This window comes from Crassostrea angulata, chromosome 5, assembly GCF_025612915.1.
Source record: "Crassostrea angulata isolate pt1a10 chromosome 5, ASM2561291v2, whole genome shotgun sequence".
Lineage (NCBI taxonomy): Eukaryota > Metazoa > Mollusca > Bivalvia > Ostreida > Ostreidae > Magallana > Magallana angulata.
In genome coordinates, this window is record NC_069115.1 from 27,406,210 (window position 1) to 27,430,501 (window position 24,292).

At 34.1% G+C, this 24,292-nt stretch overlaps 2 protein-coding genes across 2 annotated transcripts; both read right to left on the reverse strand.

Moving 5' to 3' along the window:
- Positions 1 to 9,846: 9,846 nt before the first annotated feature.
- LOC128184828 (uncharacterized) lies at positions 9,847 to 12,824 on the reverse strand. The gene is made up of 5 exons (XM_052854431.1): positions 12,060 to 12,824; positions 11,760 to 11,861; positions 11,520 to 11,667; positions 10,756 to 11,234; positions 9,847 to 10,257 (listed from the first exon to the last, which is right to left on the reverse strand). Exons 1-4 carry the CDS (start codon positions 12,795 to 12,797, stop codon positions 10,777 to 10,779), a joined length of 1,446 nt encoding a protein of 481 aa, XP_052710391.1. The 5' UTR covers positions 12,798 to 12,824; the 3' UTR covers positions 9,847 to 10,257; positions 10,756 to 10,776.
- A 3,061-nt stretch (positions 12,825 to 15,885) lies between these two features.
- Positions 15,886 to 24,225, reverse strand: LOC128185953 (nuclear receptor subfamily 2 group E member 1-like). Its single transcript, XM_052855672.1, has 7 exons — positions 23,884 to 24,225; positions 20,577 to 20,677; positions 19,121 to 19,256; positions 18,687 to 18,913; positions 18,317 to 18,548; positions 18,055 to 18,204; positions 15,886 to 17,828 (listed from the first exon to the last, which is right to left on the reverse strand). The coding sequence occupies exons 1-7, from the start codon at positions 23,906 to 23,908 to the stop codon at positions 17,557 to 17,559; spliced, it is 1,143 nt and encodes a 380-aa protein (XP_052711632.1). The 5' UTR covers positions 23,909 to 24,225; the 3' UTR covers positions 15,886 to 17,556.
- Between the last annotated feature and the right edge of the window lie 67 nt (positions 24,226 to 24,292).

Here is a 24,292-nt window from a genome sequence, read left to right on the forward strand (position 1 = left end):
ACCGAACATAAATAATTTATAAAATAAATAAACACAGTGTGTAGGTACAGAAGCGCTCTCAAGAGTGCAGTTTATTCGAATAAAGTTATAGACAAATATCTTCAGTTCTCCTCAGTTCTCTACAATAATGAGAAAAATTGTTAATTACAATAAAATGATACACGAAAACAAGTAGGGTGGGTGGGTGGGGGCCACGTCTAACTGCACGAAGAGAGAGCCTTCGAATGGCGCTAAATTCTTTATTCACTTAACACGAGAAGTCGCGCCTCTCTAATTTAAATACCTGTATAACAGGTGAAATACTTATTATAGAAACCAATCAAATTTGGTTTCCGGTATAAATATAAATAAAAAAACACGTGTTCGATAGACACACGTGTCATCATACCTTTAATAAATACATTGTATATTTTATACATGGGTTCAATATTTTCTAGAAAGTTTTTTAAGGTTTGATGTGTCCAGATGACTTTTCAACATCGTTGTTTTCAATTAGATGTATCTAACACTGTCGGATAATTATGCCAGTGCCAAGGTAGCATTTTGCACCTGCTTAAAATTCAGTTCCGTAAAAATACATGCATGTATGTATTAAGTGATGGACCGTTGCCTTTTGAGTTGGTAGGCACTTGATTTTGAATTTCGTATATCTCACCTGACAAGTGAAATACTTGTTATTTATCTTTAAATACATGTATTTACATTTTCCAGTGTCTTTGCCTGTGATAACACTACGTATCGATTTTGTACTGTCTATATAACTCATAATACAAATGACACCAAATCGAGGCGCCAGTGGGGTTTGCTTATTAATATTTAAATATATAATCGTACGATGGCTTAAAATCATATAAATATAAGTAATAAGGAATCATTCTTTAAATATTATGAGATGATAATTTCGGTCGGGGTGTGATCAAATCTATCATAAAGCCCTTCGGGCTTTATTGGATTTGATCACGCCCCGACCGAAATTATCACCTCATAATACTAAAACAATGATTCCTTATTCCTTATAAAGTTATATCCCATGGGGAAGAATACTAAGTCTGAAGGTACATTTTATGAAAATCTTACATGAATTTTCTATCGGATAATGGTATTTCCGACAAGAATCAATTTGGATAGGTAGTTTTTCTGCTATTAGATTTCCGAACAGATTTTAAAATCCTATGGGTGTGTTGTTCAAATCCTACAAGAATTTGAATTCTAATACAAAATACTTAAAATTTGTAGAAAATTATAGATATGCTATAGAATTTTTTTTTGCATTAATATCCCCCCCCCCCCCCAAAAAAAAAATAATTTCATAAAGATGCTATTAACTAATTTTTGGATTTAAAAAAAATGCTACTTAAGCCTTACGTTCTGTGATATATAATGAAACTCATTGTTTATAAATATTGTCGTTCGTTGAGATGGGTACCGTGCAATCTAATATTTGTTTCTCCAGGGAGAATGTCTTCCATTTAATTTAGAATAGCAATTTACCTTTTCAAAACAGACATAGGGTATTAAAAAAAATGTACAACCTAAGGAATGTTCTCGAAGCTTACCAGGGTGTGTCTTAGCCCTATGTCAGAAGCTTTCACCCCACCAGAAGCTATGGCCTCTATCTATATGGACAAACTGATAATTTACCCTCTGATTTACAGTGGAATAGTTTTTACGAATTTTTTTTCAATAACAGAGTAGTAGAGAAGTTGTCTCGCTTGTCTTATGATTGTAAACCCATAATAAACTGACTGTCAGGATCTGTCTTGGTAAACTTTTCTACGTTTTCGAAGTATATATAACAAGTAGATGTGGATTTGAGGGAAAAAAACAACTTGCACAAAAGTTTGCGCCTTTGAAGTCGAAAATGTATTCTTTGTGGAAAACAATGACAAACCGACGCCGATTGGTACTGGTAAATTATTTTCATACATTATTTTGTGTATAAAATAAGATATTTTATCATGAAAATACTAAATAAAAAGTAGTGTAGCACGATTGACGTTTTTTCTTTATTAGCGTTATGGGGTAATTAGTTTTAAAATGCAAATATTTTCAAAAAAATTCATTCACGTCCACAAAACTTTAAACGAAAAAGATATTTTATGGTAAAAAAGAAATTGCTGACTAAATATAGCTTATATTCTTTTGCATATAATTATTTTTAAATCATATAATTTTCTTTATTTGCTGAAAACATCTTCTGTGAATAAAATGTACAACGTTAAAACAAAGAAATTGTTACTTATGCACGCCATTTTAGTTTCTGTTCTTTTTCTTTTATGTTGTTTTCTTTTAATTATAGAAAATCAATAAATAAAAATTAACCCAAACTTCATCATTAAAATCTCCCTTTCATACACACCCGCAGAAATGTGTTCTTATACCAGCAGTAAAATAAAGACAAAGATTTTTAAAAACTCTCTATAATTTTGACATCTCTATTTTGAGGCAAAAATCAATGATTTGTTGGCTTCAAGTTGGAATTCGGCAGGTGCAAAATCCTGATAATCATATTTAAACAATTAAAATGACCCGTCCCGTTCCCTCTTGCCTTTGTTGTGTTGTTACCGATTTATTTGTAAAAATAAAAACTAATAAAGTCTTGATCATTTGTCGGCGGTTCTGTTATAATCACTTTCCTATTAGATCAATTGCTTCTTCAGATTGTACGTATTTGCATTGGATTCGGGACCACAAATAAATCGTAATCGCATGTGCGTTTTCCTTCCATTTTTGATAATCTGTCTGAAAGCGAGAGAGTATTTGGTTAATTCTAATTAGCATTGTTGGACTTACAATGAGAGAGCGAGAGACATTGATTAAGCCAAACAAGAGTTGCCAAACTTGGTGATTTTAATTGGAGATAAACAAATAATAGAAATTGTATTCACGACTGCTATTTGATCTTTTTGTCACTTTGTACCTGTTCTCTTAGATATTCCATCATCTGATGACACCTGCGAGAACAAATTTGCATATACACACTGAACATCAAACAGCTATTTAATACACATCTCTCTTTCTCGCAATAAACGGTACAAACGACTTAGTAAGTTATTTTTCGTTCTTAAAGACCTTCAATTTTTATACACTGCTGTTTTTTTTTTAATTTCAAAGAGGCTGATTTGGTACACAAGCTGATTTTCAACACATTTCCAAGAGACTTTTTTGGTTTATCACATTCATCACCCTTACCTCTTTATCAACTTTTGTTCGTTTTTTCCTTCAAAAATAAAAAAAACAAACCCAAAGACCATCTTGAGCAATTTACAAACTACGAAAAGTATTACCCTGTATAAATCGTTAATGATATAAAATGGTTTAAAGTCAGCCCTTAAATAACATCATTATTCATTTTGCATGGTAAAATAAAATTGTTCCCCCCGTTTAAAAAGTTTAGCGAACATATGGAGAGGTTCTCCTCTGTGCGGTGTCTAGTTGACTTCGCCGCCCGTGTTGAATTTCTCGTTTCAGTTTTCAAGGTAAAGAATATCCGGGAGGTAAAAATGTAATAATTACGTATGACATCTCATCAAACGCCGAGAAATCGACGGCTTTTTCTATCGGGATCGAAAGGACCCCGACACCCGATACTCATTCAAACAACCCTTACTTCTGACTGTTTCAGAAATCGTGTTTATTCAAAAGATATAAAGTTTTGAAATTGTGTTCCCCTGGAGGTGTAATGGATCGTCTAGCAGTAGGTGCAGACATTTGATCTTGTTTGTTCAAGCTCTTGTCTGTAGGATATACCGGTCTTCGAAAGAGAGAGAGAGAGAGAGAGAGAGAGAGAGAGAGAGAGAGAGAGAGAGAGAGAGAGAGAGAGAGAGAGAGAGAGAGAGAGAGTTTATATATTGTAAATCACCATCGACGATGTCATAGATTATGCATACTTTTTAATTTTAGCTACAACATATTTACAACATATATACGGTTGAGTGGCTAGGAGCAACTGAGTTTATAAGAGATATGAATTAAATGGACAATATGCATCTTCATTTAAAAGAAAAGCTCCCATCAGTTATCGCATTTTTTTTTAAATTGGTTATTCTTGTCATCAGATTCTAGTCCATATATATTTCTTTTGAAATACATAATAATTATTACAGAAACTGGTTTTTATAAAAGTATACCTTTTGACCGTAATAAAGATGTGTATATTTTTAGGGACTAATAAAATAAAAACTGTGATATTGACGCTGCCATATTGTTAGAGTTTATTGGACGAGAGTAGATGCACAATTTATATAATGTGATATTTTGTAAAGACAATATTGTCTATACTGCAAAATTGGCATTAAAAATTGATAACGATAGGAAGCGGTGTCTTTGGCTAAATTCCATTAAAACCTGAACATTTTAAAATGTAGATATTTTGTTAAAACTTCCGAGTGTCCATATCTTACCCCCCCCCCCCCAACCCCCCCAAAAATACCAGAACCAAAAAACCAAAAACAAGATTTTGTTTCTCAATTTGGCGCTACCGTCCGATTTTCACACACAATTATCACTAAACCGGTATCTCTTTGATTTTCAACCCCCGGAAAATAATTTTACAAAATGTCTGAGTGAAACGAACTCCACCTGGAGTTAATTATGTCACCTCATTTGAATTACTTTTAAAACAGATCGCCCTATAAGAGGGATATGGAAGAGCTGGTGAATTTGTTGACAGCCTTTTCAGTACCCGACGCTGCATTAACAAGCGGGTATCGCCATAGCCCGTGGCCGTATTCGTCCACGGGTTGTCTGATGTAGCGTGAAGGTTTCGGCATTTAGTATCACGATTAATTGACTTCTAAAAAGCTTAAGTGATTTCGGTAGGAGAGGAAAAGACTTCTGATTGGGTGATGTTACGAATTCGTTCAAAATGGCGATCAATTGAAGGGGGTGACAGTTAGACAGTGAATTGACAGGCAATTGAAGGCTTTTCTTGGTCACTTGTGAAAATTGATAACAGTCACCTGTAATTTTAGCCTGGTTCCCGAGGCCTTCCGATTGTGCAAGCACAGAAGGCCTGGCATGCACCTTGCAATGGCGGCGCCCTGTATACAATCCAAGATGGCGTCCGATATGGTAAGTTTGCATGTGCATAACGTATTCAAACCGATTTGTCATATTTCTAGCTGCGTCATGCCGGTTTTTTTAATCATATAGTTAGAATTTAGTTTGATGAGACCATACATACTATTATTGACCCACGAATCGCCCAATTTTGTTTACAATACGTGTCTCAATTCGTTGACAATTGTAAACAAGAATAGCTTTTGCGATATCGGTCAGACTTTGCTAGCTTCTGTCGCTTCATAATTTTTTTTTTCAACGTTGAGGGTCAGGGCTGCGTTTTACAAAAGAACTTACGACAGAGTCGTAAATATTTTCAGTCTCATGGAACGGTCTTTGATGAACAAAATTTATATCAAACCATTTATTTACACCTATTTTGATTTTCATAATTATATTTTACAACTATTCAATAAAATATTGATTAGTTTGTGATTAATAAACATTCATTAATTTGGTCGTAAGTCGTAAGTTCTTTTGTAAAACGCAGCCCAGAATTACGTCCGTTAGGCTGGGGGATTCTTGTTTCGTCCAAATATCAATCTTTTAATGCTAAACAAGGGTTCATTTAAAGAGTTATATGTTTTGCCCCCCCCCCCCACCCCACCCGCTCGTTTTATATTATTAATTTGTATATCAGTGCAAACCAAAGTACTCTGCTTTGGTGTAAAGGTAACACACCTGATCCAAGCTTTAAAATGGATTATGGAGATCCAGGTTCAATTCCTGGGAGCGTTGTACTTGTCATGTATTGATTTAATGACTTTGCTGGTTTTATCAAACTAACAATTATATATTAACTGTTATATGTGTCTCTGGATGTAATAAACAGCAAAACGATATGTCAATTTCCCATTACACCTCCCACTTAATCACAAAGTATACACAGTTAATTTGATTTTGATTTAAGGATAGCTTCTGTACAGAATATCAAGATGTGAATGTGTGTATTGTAAGTTTCATTATTTTGTTGGATGCAGCCATTTCAACATGAATATGCTAAACAAGTACAACATGAAGAAAGAGGTCCATCATTTATAATGCATGCATATGCCAAGAAGCAAGCAACGCCCCGGAAATCAACATCTAAGAGATGCAGAGGAACTCCCTCAGGACAGACACCTGTCCAACCTACCAAAGTTCAGTGTCAGGTATTTATCTAAAGATGTTGTGTACCCTCTAATACCCAAGATGAAGGTGGAATTTTGTTATAACTGTCTGAATTATAATTCGTTGCTTTAATGCATCTTTCCTCCAATTAAAAAAAAATCTTACCGACTTAACACATCCATATGATGTGATTGTTTTTAAGTATCGATCTTTTATTATTTCAATATTTTTAGTCAGTTGGTTCAAAATGGGAAATCTCTGAAATCAGTTTCTTGAAAGTATTCATGGAACAACACCCACCACCAAATCCAATATCAAATGAGTACTGGCGTAATTTAGCTTCAAGTATGAATGAGGCCTTTGGGACATCTAGAACAGGTTTGTTGAAAAATAGTTGAATGTTAGCATTTGCCATCTACCTGTACTTTGAATATTATAAAGTTATTCAATATATGCCTTATTCATTTATAGGTGTATCATGCAGATGTTTTTATGCCAGACTCAAAAAGTCAGCAAATGATACACCTGCCTCAGCAGATGAAGGGTCAATGAAGTATATTGATAAATCCTGTCAAACAGATTTTAGTATCCCTTCACTTCCAAGGTTCACTTTTCAAACATATTTTTGTTAAATATTGTAAAGATTTTAGCTTTGATTCAGAAAAATCTGTACCAAAAAATATTTACCCTTTTTACTGTATTAATTATCACAGGCAGTCATTTCCAAGTCAACAGGAGCTTGACGCCGACTCCTCGGAAGCTCCATACAGTGCCAGAGATAATAAATCAGCACACTATCTCAGAAGTGCCAGGAACAACACCTCTAACCAAACACCTGAGCAGTTTTTCAATCTGGAAGATGATAGTTTAGATACAAATTTGATTTTTGACATTATGAAAAAATTCTTCTCAGGATCATCATCGTTAGAAATAGCAAAACAGATAATGAACATTAAATGTCTTAGAGAAAGCCTTTGGGCACTTTTTATGCTTGAAGTAGAAGAAAGTGCTAAGTACATAGCTTGTAAGAGGAATAGTTGTTTAGGTCAAGTTACCTACGATCATCTGAAGTGTTTTGAATGGGAAAATATAATTGAGGAAATTTATATTTACCAGCCCAGACTTTTGCAAGTTCTTATTACAATTTCCACTGGGGAAAACAAACTTCAAGATGAATGCCATTATAAGTTGGCAGCAAAGGAAATTGGTCTAATATATGGAATCTTGATGAAAAGAAGATGTCACACACTTTCTCAAGTCCAGAGAGTGATTGCTTTGGCAATTGCACAAGAAAATGTTCATCAAAAGGTAAATGAAACAAATTTAAAAATTGTTTTATGTTTGGGCCTTTTTTAAGGTACTACATGTTAACATGTTGACATTTTCCAGTTGTATTATCTTTTTTATATTACAGAAATATATTTTAATTAATTTAATTTCATAACAAGAAAAATATATAACCTCCCTAGTTATATATTTTTGAATAGTGATGATAAGTCTATATTTATATATTAATGCAAACTAAAGTACTCTGCTTTGGTGTAAATGTGACAAACCTGATCCAAGCTTTAAAATGGATTATGGAGATCCAGGTTCAATTCCTGGGAGCATTGTACTTGAATGTCATGCATTGATTTAATGACTATGCTGGTTTTATCAAAGTCGAGTCTAAACTAGGACTCGAACCAAAAGCCACTTTCGTACATGCCCAGTGTTCTAACCACTGAGCTACTGAGACATGATTTTTTGACTGTCACTTGTTATACCTTGAAGACATATTGATGAATATGACTAGAATGCATGAATGTTGTTTTTGTTGGATTTTATATTAACGACTCTTTTTTCCATTTTTAGTCTTTCCTTTGCTGTTTCATTGTTCCGGTTTTATCCTTTTTCCAGTTCGTTCCTGCTTTGTATTATGCAACTCGTGAAATCATATTTTAAGCAATTTGTTGTATTAATTTTTTCAATTGCTAAAATATGGTTATTTGGATTGCATTTTTCTTCAACAGTAAAAATGTGGAAAGTAAAATGTGGAAAGTATTGTGAGTAAATAACAGAACTCCAGAAAGGTGAAGAGTTACTGTAAAAAGATGCTCTCAAATTTCTTGATTCCATTTATTCTACCACTGAATGATGAAAGTTTTTTCTTTCTTGTTTTTCCAATTATTGTCGTAATATACATGTAATATATTATCATATTGTGACAGAATATATAATTATAACAATAAGAGAGTGAAGATATTTTAGTAAAATAATTTAGATAAAAAATATTGATAAATATTAGAAAAAGATCGATTAAAAAAATTTATGAATGTAACAGCATATAATTTAAATTCTGTTTCTTGAATAGGTATATGACAGACTGCAGACATTGGGAGTGACAGTTTCCCATGCCACATTGAACAAAGTGCAGGAACAGATTGGTGGCCATTTCAACGAACAACTCATCCAAGCAGTCACAGAGGGAAAGCGGTTCCGTATTGTCGGAGACAATGTCAATTTCATGGTGGCAGCAAGTCATCAAAGGAAAGGAAATTCAACTCACATGGAGCACTGGTTTGCCTCTGCGGCCATAATTCAAAATAACTCTTTTGATCACTTACCATGTAACTTTCCTCAAATGCCTCTTCTTGACTTGTCACCCCAATCATTTCTCCCTAGTGACAATGATTTCAAAGTTATAACAAATGATTACATTTACATTGTGTTTCAAATTCTGACAAGACATTTGACTTTTTTGAAAAAGTTTAAACCTTTCACAGCTGAACTAAAAAATGACTTACGGGCAAAGGACTGTGATTTGAGCTCCAAGAATACCGTGGTAACGTTCCCAGTTCTCTGCAAGAATGAACAGAGCTATGCAGAAGTTGTAGACATCATGGACAGCTATGAAGACCACATTGTGGATATTTACAGGAAAGCTAACTTCAACTTAGATGGTGTAAAAGTTCATATCGGTGGGGACCAATTAACTAGGGAGCGATTTTCCGGTGCCAAACGAGTTCGTCAACAAGCAGCAACTGAAAGAGAACGATTTCTTCATTTGTCACCAATTACTTTTGAATTTTTTCACTTACAGATGGCTTTCCTAACAATGTTCTATAAGACTCTATACAACGATAACAGTACTGAAGCAGGAACCCTGTATGCAGAAAAAATAAAGTTAGGCCGAACTCATGCCAATGGGAAAGATGTAAAGAATCACTATGACCAATGTAAAGAACTTGGAAGTTCTGTGATATCTTCACATGTTGTTGTGGCAGCTATGCAATACTTTGGCATGAAAGATGTCAGTGATGAACCAGTCATGTTGAAAGATTTGCTCAGTAATGAATTAAGTGACGCAGAGAAGCAGCAAATTTTGTGTAACGTACTAAGGACTTTTGTACAACAATATGTTCTAAGGGATTCTTTAGCAGTTATTCAGAATTCTACGTCTACTAGTACTGCTGATATACAAACATGTCTGGAAATTGATATCATCGGCCCAGACGGTACCCCTATGCGTATACTGATCCCTGTAGCTAAACCACAAGTTGATGCAGTAGAGTCATACTCCCATCAGGTACTAGAACTAGGCCTTGCTTATGAATGTCTCCTTTTAAATGTTAAAATACCAAACAGAGACAAAATGCTGCCCCTTTTGAAGTATGTTATGTGTCTTCTGAAAGGACATAATTGGAAGTCTAAGTATGCTCTGGAAATTTTGAAATTTCTTTGTCAACAACTCTCTACTATGGATGTGAAATTGGCACATGAGACATTCTACGGTCTGTTTGTGAATAATTCTGGAAAAGAAGACACTTGCATTGGTGCCGATTTACAAATGGAGCACATAGTTAGACTGGTAAAAGACAATTTAAAAGCAGTACATTCAAACAAAACTGAAAAAACAATGGCGAAACGTACATCAGCTTTGTCAGGAATGAAGGTCATAACAAACCAATTTGATGTAACTTCTGACACATTGATCAGAGCAAGCAGACATAAAATACCTTCTTCAATAGAGGATGAACAGTTGATCATTCATTCGCTTCTTCCCATGCAGCCTTTTTCTTGTGTGCCTGGTCGCCAGATGTCATCCTACAAGAGCCCAGTTCAAAGTCCACTTAAAAAAATGAACATCCAGAATATGGTGTCATGGATAAGGGAACATCAATATTTACAATTACATGATATTGGCCAATGACATAAACTTGGTAAGTGGACTTTCATCCTAGGCTTGTAAGACTTACACAAGAGAAAGATGCATGAACTATTCATTAAAATAATCACATTAAAATCATTACAAAACTTCATTACATCATTGTTAAAATGTATTTTTTACATTATTCTAAAGTCCATAAGAGCACAGCCTGTGAAATTTTTGAAAATTACCAAAATTTATTTGTGATCTCAAATATATGGTTTCTTAACATATTTGCCATTAATTGAAACAAACAGTTTAACAATTGTGTAATCATCATTTATGTGAATGCACTATATCAGAAAAACGTGTGACCAAACTAACTAATAAACCAAAAACAGTACAGCTGCAATGGAAATTAATTTAGTCAAAGCATACTACATTCAAATATGTACCTCATACATGAACAGTTATTGCTATATGGAGAGACTTGAAGCCAAAATGTTGGCTATTTGTTCCGAAAGCTCCACATTCAGACCAAAGTCCGATACAAGAGAATTAGGTTGTCTAAACAAATGGGCTTCATTCACAATTTTCTCTATGACATGAGTATCAATCACACAATTTGATTCTGATAAATGGTTTAGTAATTTTTCCCGAATAGCAGCCTTCTGAATACTAGTTGGAACTTCAATGAATTTCCAAACCAGCTGCAATTCTGGCTGGCAAATGTCACAACAGTTGTGTGAAACAGTTTCATCCTCGCAGCCAAAGTATCTGTTCAGAACTTTCCTACGGCACTCTGTCAAATTTCTGCAGTATTCTTTCATAGTTTTCTTTACAGAAGGGTTACCTACGTCAGAATTGTTAAAGTAAAGTACACCCTCTGCCTCAATGCCACTTCTGCCAGCCCTTCCAATTTGCTGAATATATGCTGTCAAAATACATTAGAATAACACAAAGTTATCAATTTATTTATAATTTTAAACTAAAGGTTTTTGTTCTTTTTTGTTGTTTTTTTTTTTTTACATAAAATGCTGCTTGAAGAAAAGACATTTTAATATTTTTTAAAATTTTTTACATCTTAAGAATTAATAACATACATGGATGCAGTAAATTGCATTTCTGAAAGAATTATAATGTGGTTGTGACTCTGCCTCCGAGAAGCTTTTATATAATGCAATAGTACTGGTTATAATATTAAGGCACATTTAATGACCTTCAATGTTTTGTGGTGGTCCTGCATGGACAACTGTTGTAACATGTCTAAGGTCTGCCCCCATACCCAGAGCAATGGTAGAAATCACAACGCGGAGAGGTGATTCATCTGGTTGCTTTGAAATATTTTTATATATAATTTCCTTTGTCTACAATGTAAATCAAAATTAATTATTATTGTCAATTGGCATAAAACAGTAGTTTTTATTTGAAGATGCTAGCTTAATGCATTTGACATCACCTTGTCATATCTGCCAACTGATGAATGAAACATCACTACTCTGGCATTCTCAACATCTCTGTTGCCTACAAACATGTCGTCACCGAGTATCCGTTGTGCGACCTGTGTAGTATTGATTTAATTAGCATTCGATTTAAAATGATAAATATTACAGTCTAGTGATATTAATAGTTCCATACTAAATTTAATAAACTATAATTGTAATGGGTATTTCTTGACAGGACTGTTCTAGAAGTCATAATGTGAAGAAAATAGCATCAGTGAGTAAGAAGGTTTAAATATGGTTTACATATACTCTACCTCATATCCATATCCAACCCAGTTGATTCCAACACAGTATATCAGAGTGACAGGATAATTCTCTTTCCTTTTTTTGAGGTCACCAAATATATTTTCAAATACATAGTCATATGAGGCATGTGTAGAAACTTTTCTACCTGGTCTGGGAAGAACAATCAAAGATATATTGCTTCTTAATGGTGATGTTTTAATGATTTGCGGGTTTTCCATACCAAGGAATTTTGTGATGTCACTTATTCCATTAATTGACACAGTTGCTGACAAGGCTAAAAACCTAGCATCTGGCCTCACAGCACGTAATTGTTTAATGTCACGGAAGATGGGTCGAAACTCATGTCCCCAGTCCAAAATACAATGAGCCTCGTCAACTGCTACATACATGTAAGTGGATTGACTTTGCAAGAATTTGAAGACTTCTGGTTTACCAATAACAGCTTCTGGGTGTGCAAATAGAAACATGGTTTTGTCCTTATCAAATTCAGAATGTGGACTGTTGCCTATAAAGAAAGAAACTTCTTTCAACTTCTGCATTTGCTGTTCAATTATTACATTCAATGGTTCTAGAACAAGAACAATTGCAGGTTTTCCCGTCTCTTCGAAATGCCAGAATGGTAGTAGCTCATAGATCAAGCTTTTTCCATATCCTGTTGGTAAAATGGCTACTACATCTTGCCGCATCAGACCATCCAAAGACTTTTGTTGTAGAGGTTTTAGGTTTGAGATGTTCTGGTCAAACATAAAATTGTACTTCTGAATGACCTTTTAAAAAAATTGGAAAAATCATTGTGCAAGGTCATTTTTCTGACTAGTGTTTTTAGCATATATATACATAAAGTTTATACCCCTTGTTAGTTAAATAACCTTAGATAATTAATCTGTCTTTATTCTATTTATTACATCTTTGATAAAACCAGCAAAGTCATTAAATCAATACATGACAAGTACAACGCTCCCAGGAATTGAACCTGGATCTCCATAATCCATTTTAAAGCTTGGATCAGGTGTGTTACCTTTACACCAAAGCAGAGTACTTTGGTTTGCACTGATATACAAATTAATAATATAAAACGAGCGGGTGGGGTGGGGGGGGGGGCAAAACATATAACTCTTTAAATGAACCCTTGTTTAGCATTAAAAGATTGATATTTGGACGAAACAAGAATCCCCCAGCCTAACGGACGTAATTCTGACCCTCAACGTTGAAAAAAAAAATTATGAAGCGACAGAAGCTAGCAAAGTCTGACCGATATCGCAAAAGCTATTCTTGTTTACAATTGTCAACGAATTGAGACACGTATTGTAAACAAAATTGGGCGATTCGTGGGTCAATAATAGTATGTATGGTCTCATCAAACTAAATTCTAACTATATGATTAAAAAAACCGGCATGACGCAGCTAGAAATATGACAAATCGGTTTGAATACGTTATGCACATGCAAACTTACCATATCGGACGCCATCTTGGATTGTATACAGGGCGCCGCCATTGCAAGGTGCATGCCAGGCCTTCTGTGCTTGCACAATCGGAAGGCCTCGGGAACCAGGCTACCTGTAATTTATGTTTCTTGTACATCCTTTGTTAATTATTTCATACAGTTGAAATACCCATTTTACTTGAGGCCAATCTAATCTCCATTTTAAGATAAAGGTTCTTCAGTATTTTGCATATAAGGTTCAGTTCTCAGGATCCAGAAATATCGTTGACACCATTGTGATACCACTTGATATTTCTTTGGTACAAAAATTATTTTTTTTACTATGAAATTATATTTACAGAAAGAGTAATGATACTTTAAAGGGATTAGTCATTATTTTTGAAAGGAATTGAACTTAAAATGTCAAAGAGAATTTATTCCGATTGCACCACAATATATATCGGTTAAAAAAGATCAAGTGGTATTGTCGGTGATTAAAGAAAATATAACCGTCTTTTGACCTACGGCGAGACAATGGATAACAGTGCTGCCCTTTTGTTCAACAATATGTTCTAACTTTTATTTAAGACTTCGTAAGGCCTCTGGTTGGACCTCATGAATGCGCTGATCCTCTTAAGCATGTCAGCACGATTAAGAAACATGCTTAATTTTATGTGTATTACAGATTAATTCTGTGCTCTGATTAACTTTCGTTATAATCGCGCACCTGCACGCTCAGAACGACTGACCTGAACAGTAACAGGATAATCTGTACTTACGTGTAATGGCTTAATTCAGACAGAGTTGTTTGGACAGCTTAGTATGCAGTTAAATATTTGACTTTTTGGGGGTACTTTGGCGTGTTTGCGGCGGGCTGTAAGTCCTGACTGGGACACCACAGCTGTATACCGATCGAGGCTCAATTCTGTAGCCAGTCGTAGGAATTGTAACGAGGCGTAACGGGGTTACGTAACCACGTAACTTGATTTGTTAGCTTTTAAACTTTCTGTCTGTGATATGCTAAGGATACTTTTTTCTTACACGGGTTAAGCATTTATAATGTCTGTTGTGATTTCTGATTATATAATATTTTTGAACATGGTTTTGTTTAATGAAGGACCATTTACTCACTTATACACTGTAGTTTTAATGATTCTGGCTGAGTGGGTCTTTCTTTGTCACATAATTCCAAAATTTGTATAGTAATACATATATACATGGAAGTCATACTTGACTTTACATGTTTTATGCCAATGCAGTCCTTTCTTGAGGGACTCGATTGGTGGATATATTGACTTCACATCATTTTTAAGCAGAAGTGCCAAATCGATATGCTTTTCGACAAAGCTGATAAATCTTAGGATTTTTCGAATAAAAGTACTACATTTTTATGCCTCTTTGAAAAGAACAAACACAAAAAATACTATAATTAAAATTTATTTTGGTTGAATTTGCATGTAACCTTGAATTTCATTATAAGTTATTCAAGGCAATATTACACTCTATATCAAGTGACATTGAGAAAACCATGCAATCAGATTTATTTTATTACGAGAGTAAACTAAATATTTTTGCGACGTGCCTGATATTAAAAACCTAAGTGCATGTACACTGAATATCAAAGGCATTAAACCCTTCTTAAATACTTGAGGTGTTATTCACTTGACTTTTATATTTCATACAATTTTTTTTTCAATCTTTAATTAGCTTTCTATCTGTATATTTTAATGCTATCCCATGCATGCGAATATATAGACATTTACATAGTTACATGTATTTCTTATCTTCTCTCTTTTGCATATCATTAACAAATGCTGTTGGTTTATTGTCATCCTCAAATGCAAGAAAGCAGTGATATACTTTACATCCTAATGATAATCAATTTTTAAAATATCTCTTCAACATGCATTTAAAGGGAAGAGCTGTGTTGCGAAATACCTGGATTGTTAGCAGCTTTCTGAAATCTTACACTGATAAACTTATTATTTCAAACTTGAAAATGTGTTATTTAAATTATCAAGTCATTTTTATAAATTATATAAATACAGGTATTGTTTCTAACTTCCATTCGTCAATATAATTACTCACGAAAATATTTCACGTATAATTTACGTGCCAGAAAACTTAAAAAAAATTGAAGTTGCCAACATTTAAAATAATTTGCGACTTTTTTTTTCTCATCTCATCTCAACAGCAATACCCTGCAATGGTCTGTGTAGGGCTGCCAGCTTATACCAATGAATAACATTTAAAATTGTCAGATTTATTTCTTTTCATGACGACTATCAACTTAAACTGATAAGACCTCATGCACATGTGCACACTTAAGCAGCCGAGGTCAATAATTAATACCCTTTATGTAGATCAATGGCATGTTTTTGAGATAATCCTTTGACAACAAACTCGCAAAGATTTTCACCTTATAATTTTATTCTGTAATTACATTTTCTAACATTTGAGCACATATATTATTCACAATCAACAGTATTGCACAACGACACAATCAGAAAAAAATATAGGAATTCACACCCGCCGTGCGGTGAAAGTAACGAAATATTACATGCAATTAAAACTCTGGATTTCAATATTGGGATCAATTTTCTCATTTTGAGTGCACCAAGTAAAACAGATAGCCCTATCTTCGATTCTTGAGAGTCGACGAAGACAAAAGTGTGTTCAAAAAAATTCAGCACAGTTTATCTAAAACAATATATAAACTTAACAAACAAGACTTGTGCGTATTATGTAAAATGTATGATCTGAAAAAATATAACGAAGTGAATTTATGCACCAAAATGCTACAGTAGAACAGTGGACTAACATTCTTGTTCCTGGCAAGTAAGATCAACGAAAATGAACTCTCTAAAAGTTAAAATTCGTACAAAAACGAAAATGAAAAAAAAAATAGAATTACCCTTTTAAGGGAACAAAAGAATACAAATCATGAAATTTTTATTGCCTAAGCGGCTTTTTGATGGAAAATGAAATAATATAATGTAAACAATGAAAAAGATATGAAATATATTGTAAATATGTTGATTTGTTGATAATGAAGAGTAACATAAGTATAATTGTAATAACGTCTAATTCTAATTGACATCCCACCTACGTCATAACGAGATGAATGATATATGTACATTGTTAAAAGTATCAAGAAACAAATCCGAACACTATGCGCCTATAAACTGATGCACCAATCAAAATAATAGTAGCACGTCACGTGACAGTAAAACAAAGTATTAAATGAAAAAGGGAATGATTGCTTCAAAAGTGACATCTTCGAGTACTCTAAAAGTAGCCACTTGAACTTGTATAAATATGCGAATTTTCCGACATGTGAACACGAATTCCACAATTCATTATGGATCAAACTTCAAACACAAATAACGTTACGATAGAAACGTATTTTTATTAATACATTGACCGTGAAATGCGGTGAAGAAATATCATTGAATACCGCCGAAGGCTAACTGAAATTTAATTGCTATCTGCTCGGGTAGAAATTGGTCCTATTATTCCGATAAAGTGTACATTGAATGCCTTTATTGCATTAGCGCACATCAATGTTATTCTATTTAGTTTGGGATTTTGCTGCGGAAAAGATTCAATTTCACGAGTGTACAGAATTGGCTTGAGAAAAACAATCCACTGAGAAACAGTTATCCGCTCCACGAATTTCACGATACGTTTGACCCCTGTCCATTGTTCCGCGTTCGGAGATGACTTAATCAACAGAATTGTGTTACAAGTTTTTGAGACAGAGAATGGGAAGTTAAGGCGATACCCGGGACCAGACAAACCATATATTGATTTACACTCACCAGATTAAATAAAACTAATTGTCAATTTGATTTTTCTAAATTTCAGCACAGAAATCAAATATTGAAAATAATATGGACTGAGGACCAGTTGAGAGGAATTGAAGGCAATTCCTCAGAAATTCGAGCCTCTTGTTGACACGAGCGACGCCGATCGGGCTTGAGATCCGTTTTTTGCTTCCTGTCTATGGCTGCAGCCACTTCCGGAATTGATTTCCGAACTTGTTTGCCTTATAATTTCAAATATGACATTTCGTCTCATATCAGAAATCACTCGATTTAAACATGTCAATTAGAAGCCTCTCGATAGGAATATTACCTATTGTCTTTCTGAAGAACAACTCTGCAATTGTGTTTCCACATACAGTTTTTAGTGTCGGGATAGACAATAACAATTTCCCAAACCGGAATGGTTGGGTCGGATAGGTGGCTTGAATGTATTTGCTTAGGGTTAACTGAGCTTGATCTTGGAGTCCAGCTACTGTGTGGATATCCTGTAACGATTTCTCATCAGAGTTTTGAGAGTTGCCAAAGGCTGGAAAGAAAAAGAAATTGACAATTTAAATATAAACATCCACAATATGAAGCTAGCTTTAATAAATTATTGCCACAGAAAAGAATAAATGAGATGTTTGATTCATGTTTCAGATGTATAGATATCGCTAGACGGAATGAGCCTTTCAAATGATTTTGCCTACATGTTAAAGCAATTTATCTTTAATAAAAGCATATTGTAAAACGACTAGACTTGCATTTCATACCTGTTTTAAAAAGAACAATGCCTTTAAGGCAAGCAAATTCGGTGGGGTCAACCTGCAGAGATTTAAACTTGGAGATGATTTCTTGAAGAGCTCTGATTTCTGTCATAAAGCTGACGACTTTTTCAGCGGGTGCATCTTCGGTGTTCAGCCCTAAAAGACCCAGCAATGAATGAGAATTGGATTTGATTTATCTAAAGATTCAATTAAGTAATTATAATGCAATAGGAAAGTATCAGATTTTTATATAAGATAGTCGAATTACCTGCTACGGCAAGTAAAGGGCCAGCTTCTACTGGCATCTGGAACTGAGCGGCTCCAAGAACGAATAACTCCCTCCAACCCTCCTCAAGAAGCATGACTTGATCCCGAAACGGAAGTCCCAAGAATGCTGGGACATTTTTCGCCCATTTGACACTCATGAATAAAAGTCTAGCCGCAACCTCGCACATGGCTTCTGGGTTGCTGGAGTACGCCTGCATTATTTCGTGTGGATACTGTAAAAAATCAGATTTAAATTGTTTTAATCATTGAATCATAAGACGATGTAACACTGAAATTTTTCATAACATAAAAAACATATATACTCATGAAATTAATATTCATTTTTCAGTCTTTAAACAATTAAATGTTACCTTTGGAGTTGGCTGGCAGAGAATTCCTGGAGATACAGGGGAAGGCGGGGTCACTGTTCCTAAATCCACGCCATTTGCCATTGGATCCAGACCATAACAGCTTGGTAAATATGGCGGACGGAAGGGCGTCTGGGCGACGAAGGCTCCGTAATCTCTGGTTTCCTTTAGATACATGGCGACCTGCCTCCGTATTGTGGAGTTCCTGGGTCCCCTCTCATGTTGAACGGCTACAAGGATAACGCAATCCATTCTTCAATCTTTATCAATATTGTTTCTTAATCTCGATATTCAACATGAACTTCCCTCATTGTTGATAAAATTTGTATTAACATTTCTTTAAAAAATGATTTTTCAACTTTTTAAGAATCTATAGCACTGTAGATTTAGTAAAGAGTCATGTAGAATATTAGGTTCTCTGAAGTAAGTGTGCTCACCATCTTTATTCATGCCTGCCTCCAGACATTTCTTGAGGCGGCACGCCCTGCACTGGTTTCTGTGGGTCTTGTCCACGGGGCATGTCCCCTGACCGCGGGACTTACATATGTACTGTCTGTTTCTCCTGATGGATCTCTGAAAATGAAAAAAAAAATCAAATGAATAAAATGGTCAATTAAAAATTTAACACATTGAAGGATTAGAAGTCTGGAATATTTTGTTGAACAAAATTCTTGTACAATATTACTGTAGCATTGTATATGTATAATCAAAAATATACGCGGACTTGTCATGAGCATTTAGAACCTTCTTTGCATATATGATAATCACTTGTACAAATTGGAACTTCTAAATAGTTCAATTTATATTCTGTTCCCCCCATTTTTGTCACATGTTTTCGGTAATCTTCTGTGTTTACAGGTGTTGCAGAATGTCACCTTGCAACTTGCAAGCCAATTTAAAAGAAAGAGAGAGAAAAAAAAAAGACTGAGGCCAGCTATGACTGTGCTGCGCGATCAGAATTTTTTAGCTATGTTTGAAGTGAAGTCCAAACGCAAAGAGAAAATCCATCTGTAAATAAAACCCGAATTCTGAACCAATCTTCAAAACAAAGGGCTTATATCTGTACACGAGTGTTACCAATGTATTGATTAATAATCGGGTTTTTAGGGAGCATTGCTGTCGAATTAAGGGAAAATGAGGATGTAGGAATTAAACAGTATCAGTGCACTCTGAACTTTAAAGCACAATGTATTTTATTTTGTCCCAGGAACAGTCAATCGCCTGAGACATGCCCTTGATAAAGCCTTTAAAACGCGTAGATGCCGCTTACCAAGGATTTAAGGTGGTCAAATATTGACTTGGTATTTCGCGAAAGTCATATTTGTTCTCTTGTTGTTACCTATTTAGAAAGACATTTTTCATCGGGTTTAATGAAGACCTGAAGTGTTTTAGTATTCCTGATTTACGCACTCGAATTTTTTTTTATAGAAATAAACCTTGATTTTTATTTCATCAAACCATACTCAGAAATTTTGTGTTTGATTTATTTAACACCTATTCAAAGTGGCTTAATGAGGAAAAAAATTATTGTTCTCTATTTTGACACCTGCTGATACGGGAAACTTTTACATAAATATCAAAATTACTTTTTTTTGTGAATATGCAGTATATACATGTATGAACAATTAGATGGAGTTTTATCGGATTAAGAAAATATTGCTAAACCTCATCAGTGATGTCGGTTTTAAGTTTCTGTCATCACCAAGTGCTTTACACAGTGAAACGACTAACATATCTGACAAGTAATTTTCCAAGAAATTCAAAATCATACATAATTTGTTTTATGTATAACGTAAGTCTAGATACAAGTTATGGGTGACCAGTTGTTAAAAGAATGCATGAACCGGGTGTTTTTACGGTAAATAATTTGGTTTCAAAATATTGGATGAATACCTTAAAAAACCCGGCACAGCCGTCGCATGCATAGATCCCATAGTGTTTCCCCGACGAGTGGTCCTGGCAAACTTTACACGGAATATCTGTTAGAATCCGACCTAAAAAAGTAAACAAATGGACGTTACTTTAAGATAACAATTTATTTCAAATGTTTTAAATTTCTTTCTTTGTATATAATGTCCACACTGTTGAATGTTGAATGGTTTTATTCTACATGAATCGAAAACTCTCAATAAATTATATTTAAACTTTTAATTATATATCTTATCGGTTAAACTGAATTTTGATGAGCATCTTTTTATAGGTGAATGATTAATACACAAAACGAATATTCCGATTAATTTATTTATCTGTTTTATCAAAGAACTAGTTTGCCTTTGATAACATTTCAGACTTTTTATACACAGATCAGGTGCAAGTCAAATGATGTAAGAGCAGATAACGGTATCCCCCTTATCAGGGTATTGTGACATTTAAATAAACGTGCAGACAGACTTTCACTGTCATTTGATCCAATATATTATTTTCTGTATTTCCCCCATTAAATTATTGCTGGAATATTATAAGGAAAATAAGTTTTGATTTATTGTTATTTTCAATCACGCTCATTTAATTCTTTTCACGAGTTGTTTGTTTAAACCTTCACATTTCTGCTATTTCAATTAGTTAATGGTTATTTTTGCTGCGATATCCCGACAAGAAGTCAATATGAGAATAAATAAGAATTAAATTTTAAGGAGTGAAATATGTCCGCTTTTTTTTATCAGAATCTTGGGCAGCAACCACGTTAGATCCTAAGCACGTGCGGAACGAGCAGACGGACTATTTCCGAAGTTAAGCTCATTGGGGGAAGTTAATCTTTTCGACAGAAAACATTTGTAATTAGAAGTGACATTTTTATTTCTGTCACAAATTGATTGCCCCCCGTGCGCTCAACTTCCTTTAGAACGCTGAGTAGAACGGGCCGTTTCCAAGCATTTACAGGAATTTTGAAAAACATATGTTACATTAAATATGTCCAATAAGTTATTTATCAATTGAACAATGAACATTTGTTCAAATTCAAGCATTCAACTACCTCGCTTCACATATAACTCTTAAAGCCGGCGAACAATCAGGTATTTATATAGATAAGTCATGTCAGAAGATTCATCCTTTATATTGTGTGTGCTGACGGTTAGAGAGTGACTTATGTGGCTTTTTTGTCCAATAACGCCGAGATATTCTTTTAAGTCCGTGGCTGCTATGCCTGATTCGGTGCGGGACTCTCACGTAAGACTGTCTCCCGGGTATGCCAATGTTTTTGTATTATTTAAGCTGTATAAAACGACACAGGTGCTTCGCTGGAAATTAGGACTGGTTTTCTTACAATCCTAACTCATAAAGACTTCCCTCAGGTGTTTTTGCTATTTACATTCGAATCATAATATGGATTAACCATATTAACTTTATCACGAATTCGAAATTCAATTTTTTCTTCTTCAAAAAGACTCTGATAAATGGCGTTTTTCCGTTCCTGCTATCTCTTAGAGGTCTTCTCATAACTAGATATTGTTGACAAACTCAGTTCAACTCCTCTCGTGATAATAGAGAAGTCAGTTTTGATCGTACTTGAAGTTACAAAAAAAAGTTTTTATTCAATGAATATTAATCTATTCGTACGATGAGATTTCTCAAGACGGTTCAAGTTCGTGTAAGTCAATACACCCATACACCCATTCTTGCTAAAAAAAAAATTAGGAACTCAAGAGAACATTTTTCCCTCTATACTGAAATTCATAATTATTAATAAATATATGATAAAAAAAATATATGAATTAAATGACTACCTATTAAAAACTGCCATTTTTATTATTAGTAATCATGAAAAAAAGTGGGGGTTTTTTGTTAAAAAAAATTTGAAACGTGATTGATATACAAATTTTCTTATTATTTGATTTGAACTGAATGTAATGTTGATCAAATGAGAGGAGATATTGAATTAATAGTTCATTTAGAGCAAATGTTGGGAATATCCGAAATTTACAAGAATCTCCATTGCAAAATGAAATTCATGAATAATATATTAGAATGCTCATCGATAAAATAAAAACCAGGATAAATAATCTATTATTGTGCATCATACTGGTGTATGAAAGAAATTAAAACTGCAGAGGGAGGACCAGAAACGGAAATTTCTTTCGATGTAAAAAAAATTAACCCATCATGTAAGATTGCCACGTTCAAACGGTGAATCGATTGCAATTTGGCTTTCTTTTTACCTCCTCTCTCTCGCCATCGTCTTTATGATCTCACTTTGGGTTTGACTATCAACTTCGGATTGTCACCTGCGCGGCAGGTAATTAAAACAAGGTTTGTTGTCGCTTCTTTATCAGTCTTATTTCCCTTTGGCTTCCTGCATCTTCTTTTGTAGTCGGAGTTGACTTTCCGGGGTTACCCCCGATAGGTAGACCTATATGGGTTAAGTGGCTTTTAAACATTAATTAAAGACCCTACAGTCTTTGTAGTAGAAACCCTGTTTGCATGCAACACATGCATTTTTTTCGAGCCGCCAAAACCGTTTTTTGTTCCTTTGGAGCTGTGTAGGAATCCGAGCGGTTATTCCTGTCGGGGGACAGACGTGTCGTCAGAATTGTCAGCGCTGAGTAGCTTGGATATTGCGTGATTTCATTAAAGTTTGGATTAATTTGTTTATCTAACACACCAGCATTTCCGCTGAAGAATAAGGATCTAATGACTTTTTGAAATCCAAATATAACTTGCTAACCTCATAAAGCCCTGATAAGGAGTTTACTGTTTTCCTAATGTCTTCAAGAGGAATTGTAAACTTTGTTTCATCAAAGAGAATAGAAATTACTTTACAGAATTAATTTATTCTCTTTCCTGTTTTTTAATCAACTTCATCAAACATTTGTTAGGTGCATTCTTTTATATATCCTTATTTAATTATTAGTTTATTTTTATCCATGATTTAGAGTTTAAAATATATATATATATATATATATATATATATATATATATATATATATATATATATATATATATATATATATATATATATATATAAGATGAGTTAAAGATTAATTATTTAAAGTATATTAAATATTAACCAACAAAAAAATATATGGACATAATTGAAGAAAAATAATTATTTATGATAAAATTTTAGACTTCAATAAAATATATTTTTTTCCCAACTTTACAGTCAATATTGCTTAAAGATGATGTTACTCGTATAATAATTACTATGTTAATAAAAATGAATAAATTATGTTAAATATAAGTGTGATGGAAATAAACTTACTTGAAGTGCCTGCGACTTTATTCATTTTCTGTCTTTATCCTCTTCAGAGTCAAAAAGTCTTGAAAAGTGTCACAAAAGAAACAAATAGTTTGTATAAATATTGAAATAATGTCTACCATATACTGTCTAGACTTTGGACACACCGATACACATCAACAGACGACATCAACTTCGTAACGTTTTCGACCTCATGAGGCAGACCAACTTATAAACCCAAAGACGAACCGGGCGGACTTTTTCACTTATACAGCCTCCAGGTTCACTCGGCAAAAAGTTGGAAAGTTATCCCCGAGATCTCAGGTCTCCATCGCCTCTGTCACCCCCATATATTGTCCCTAAACAATATTACAACTCGCGCTAAGTCCTCCAACTCGGAATAGCGCGTCGTGATTGGTTAGCAGTGGAACAA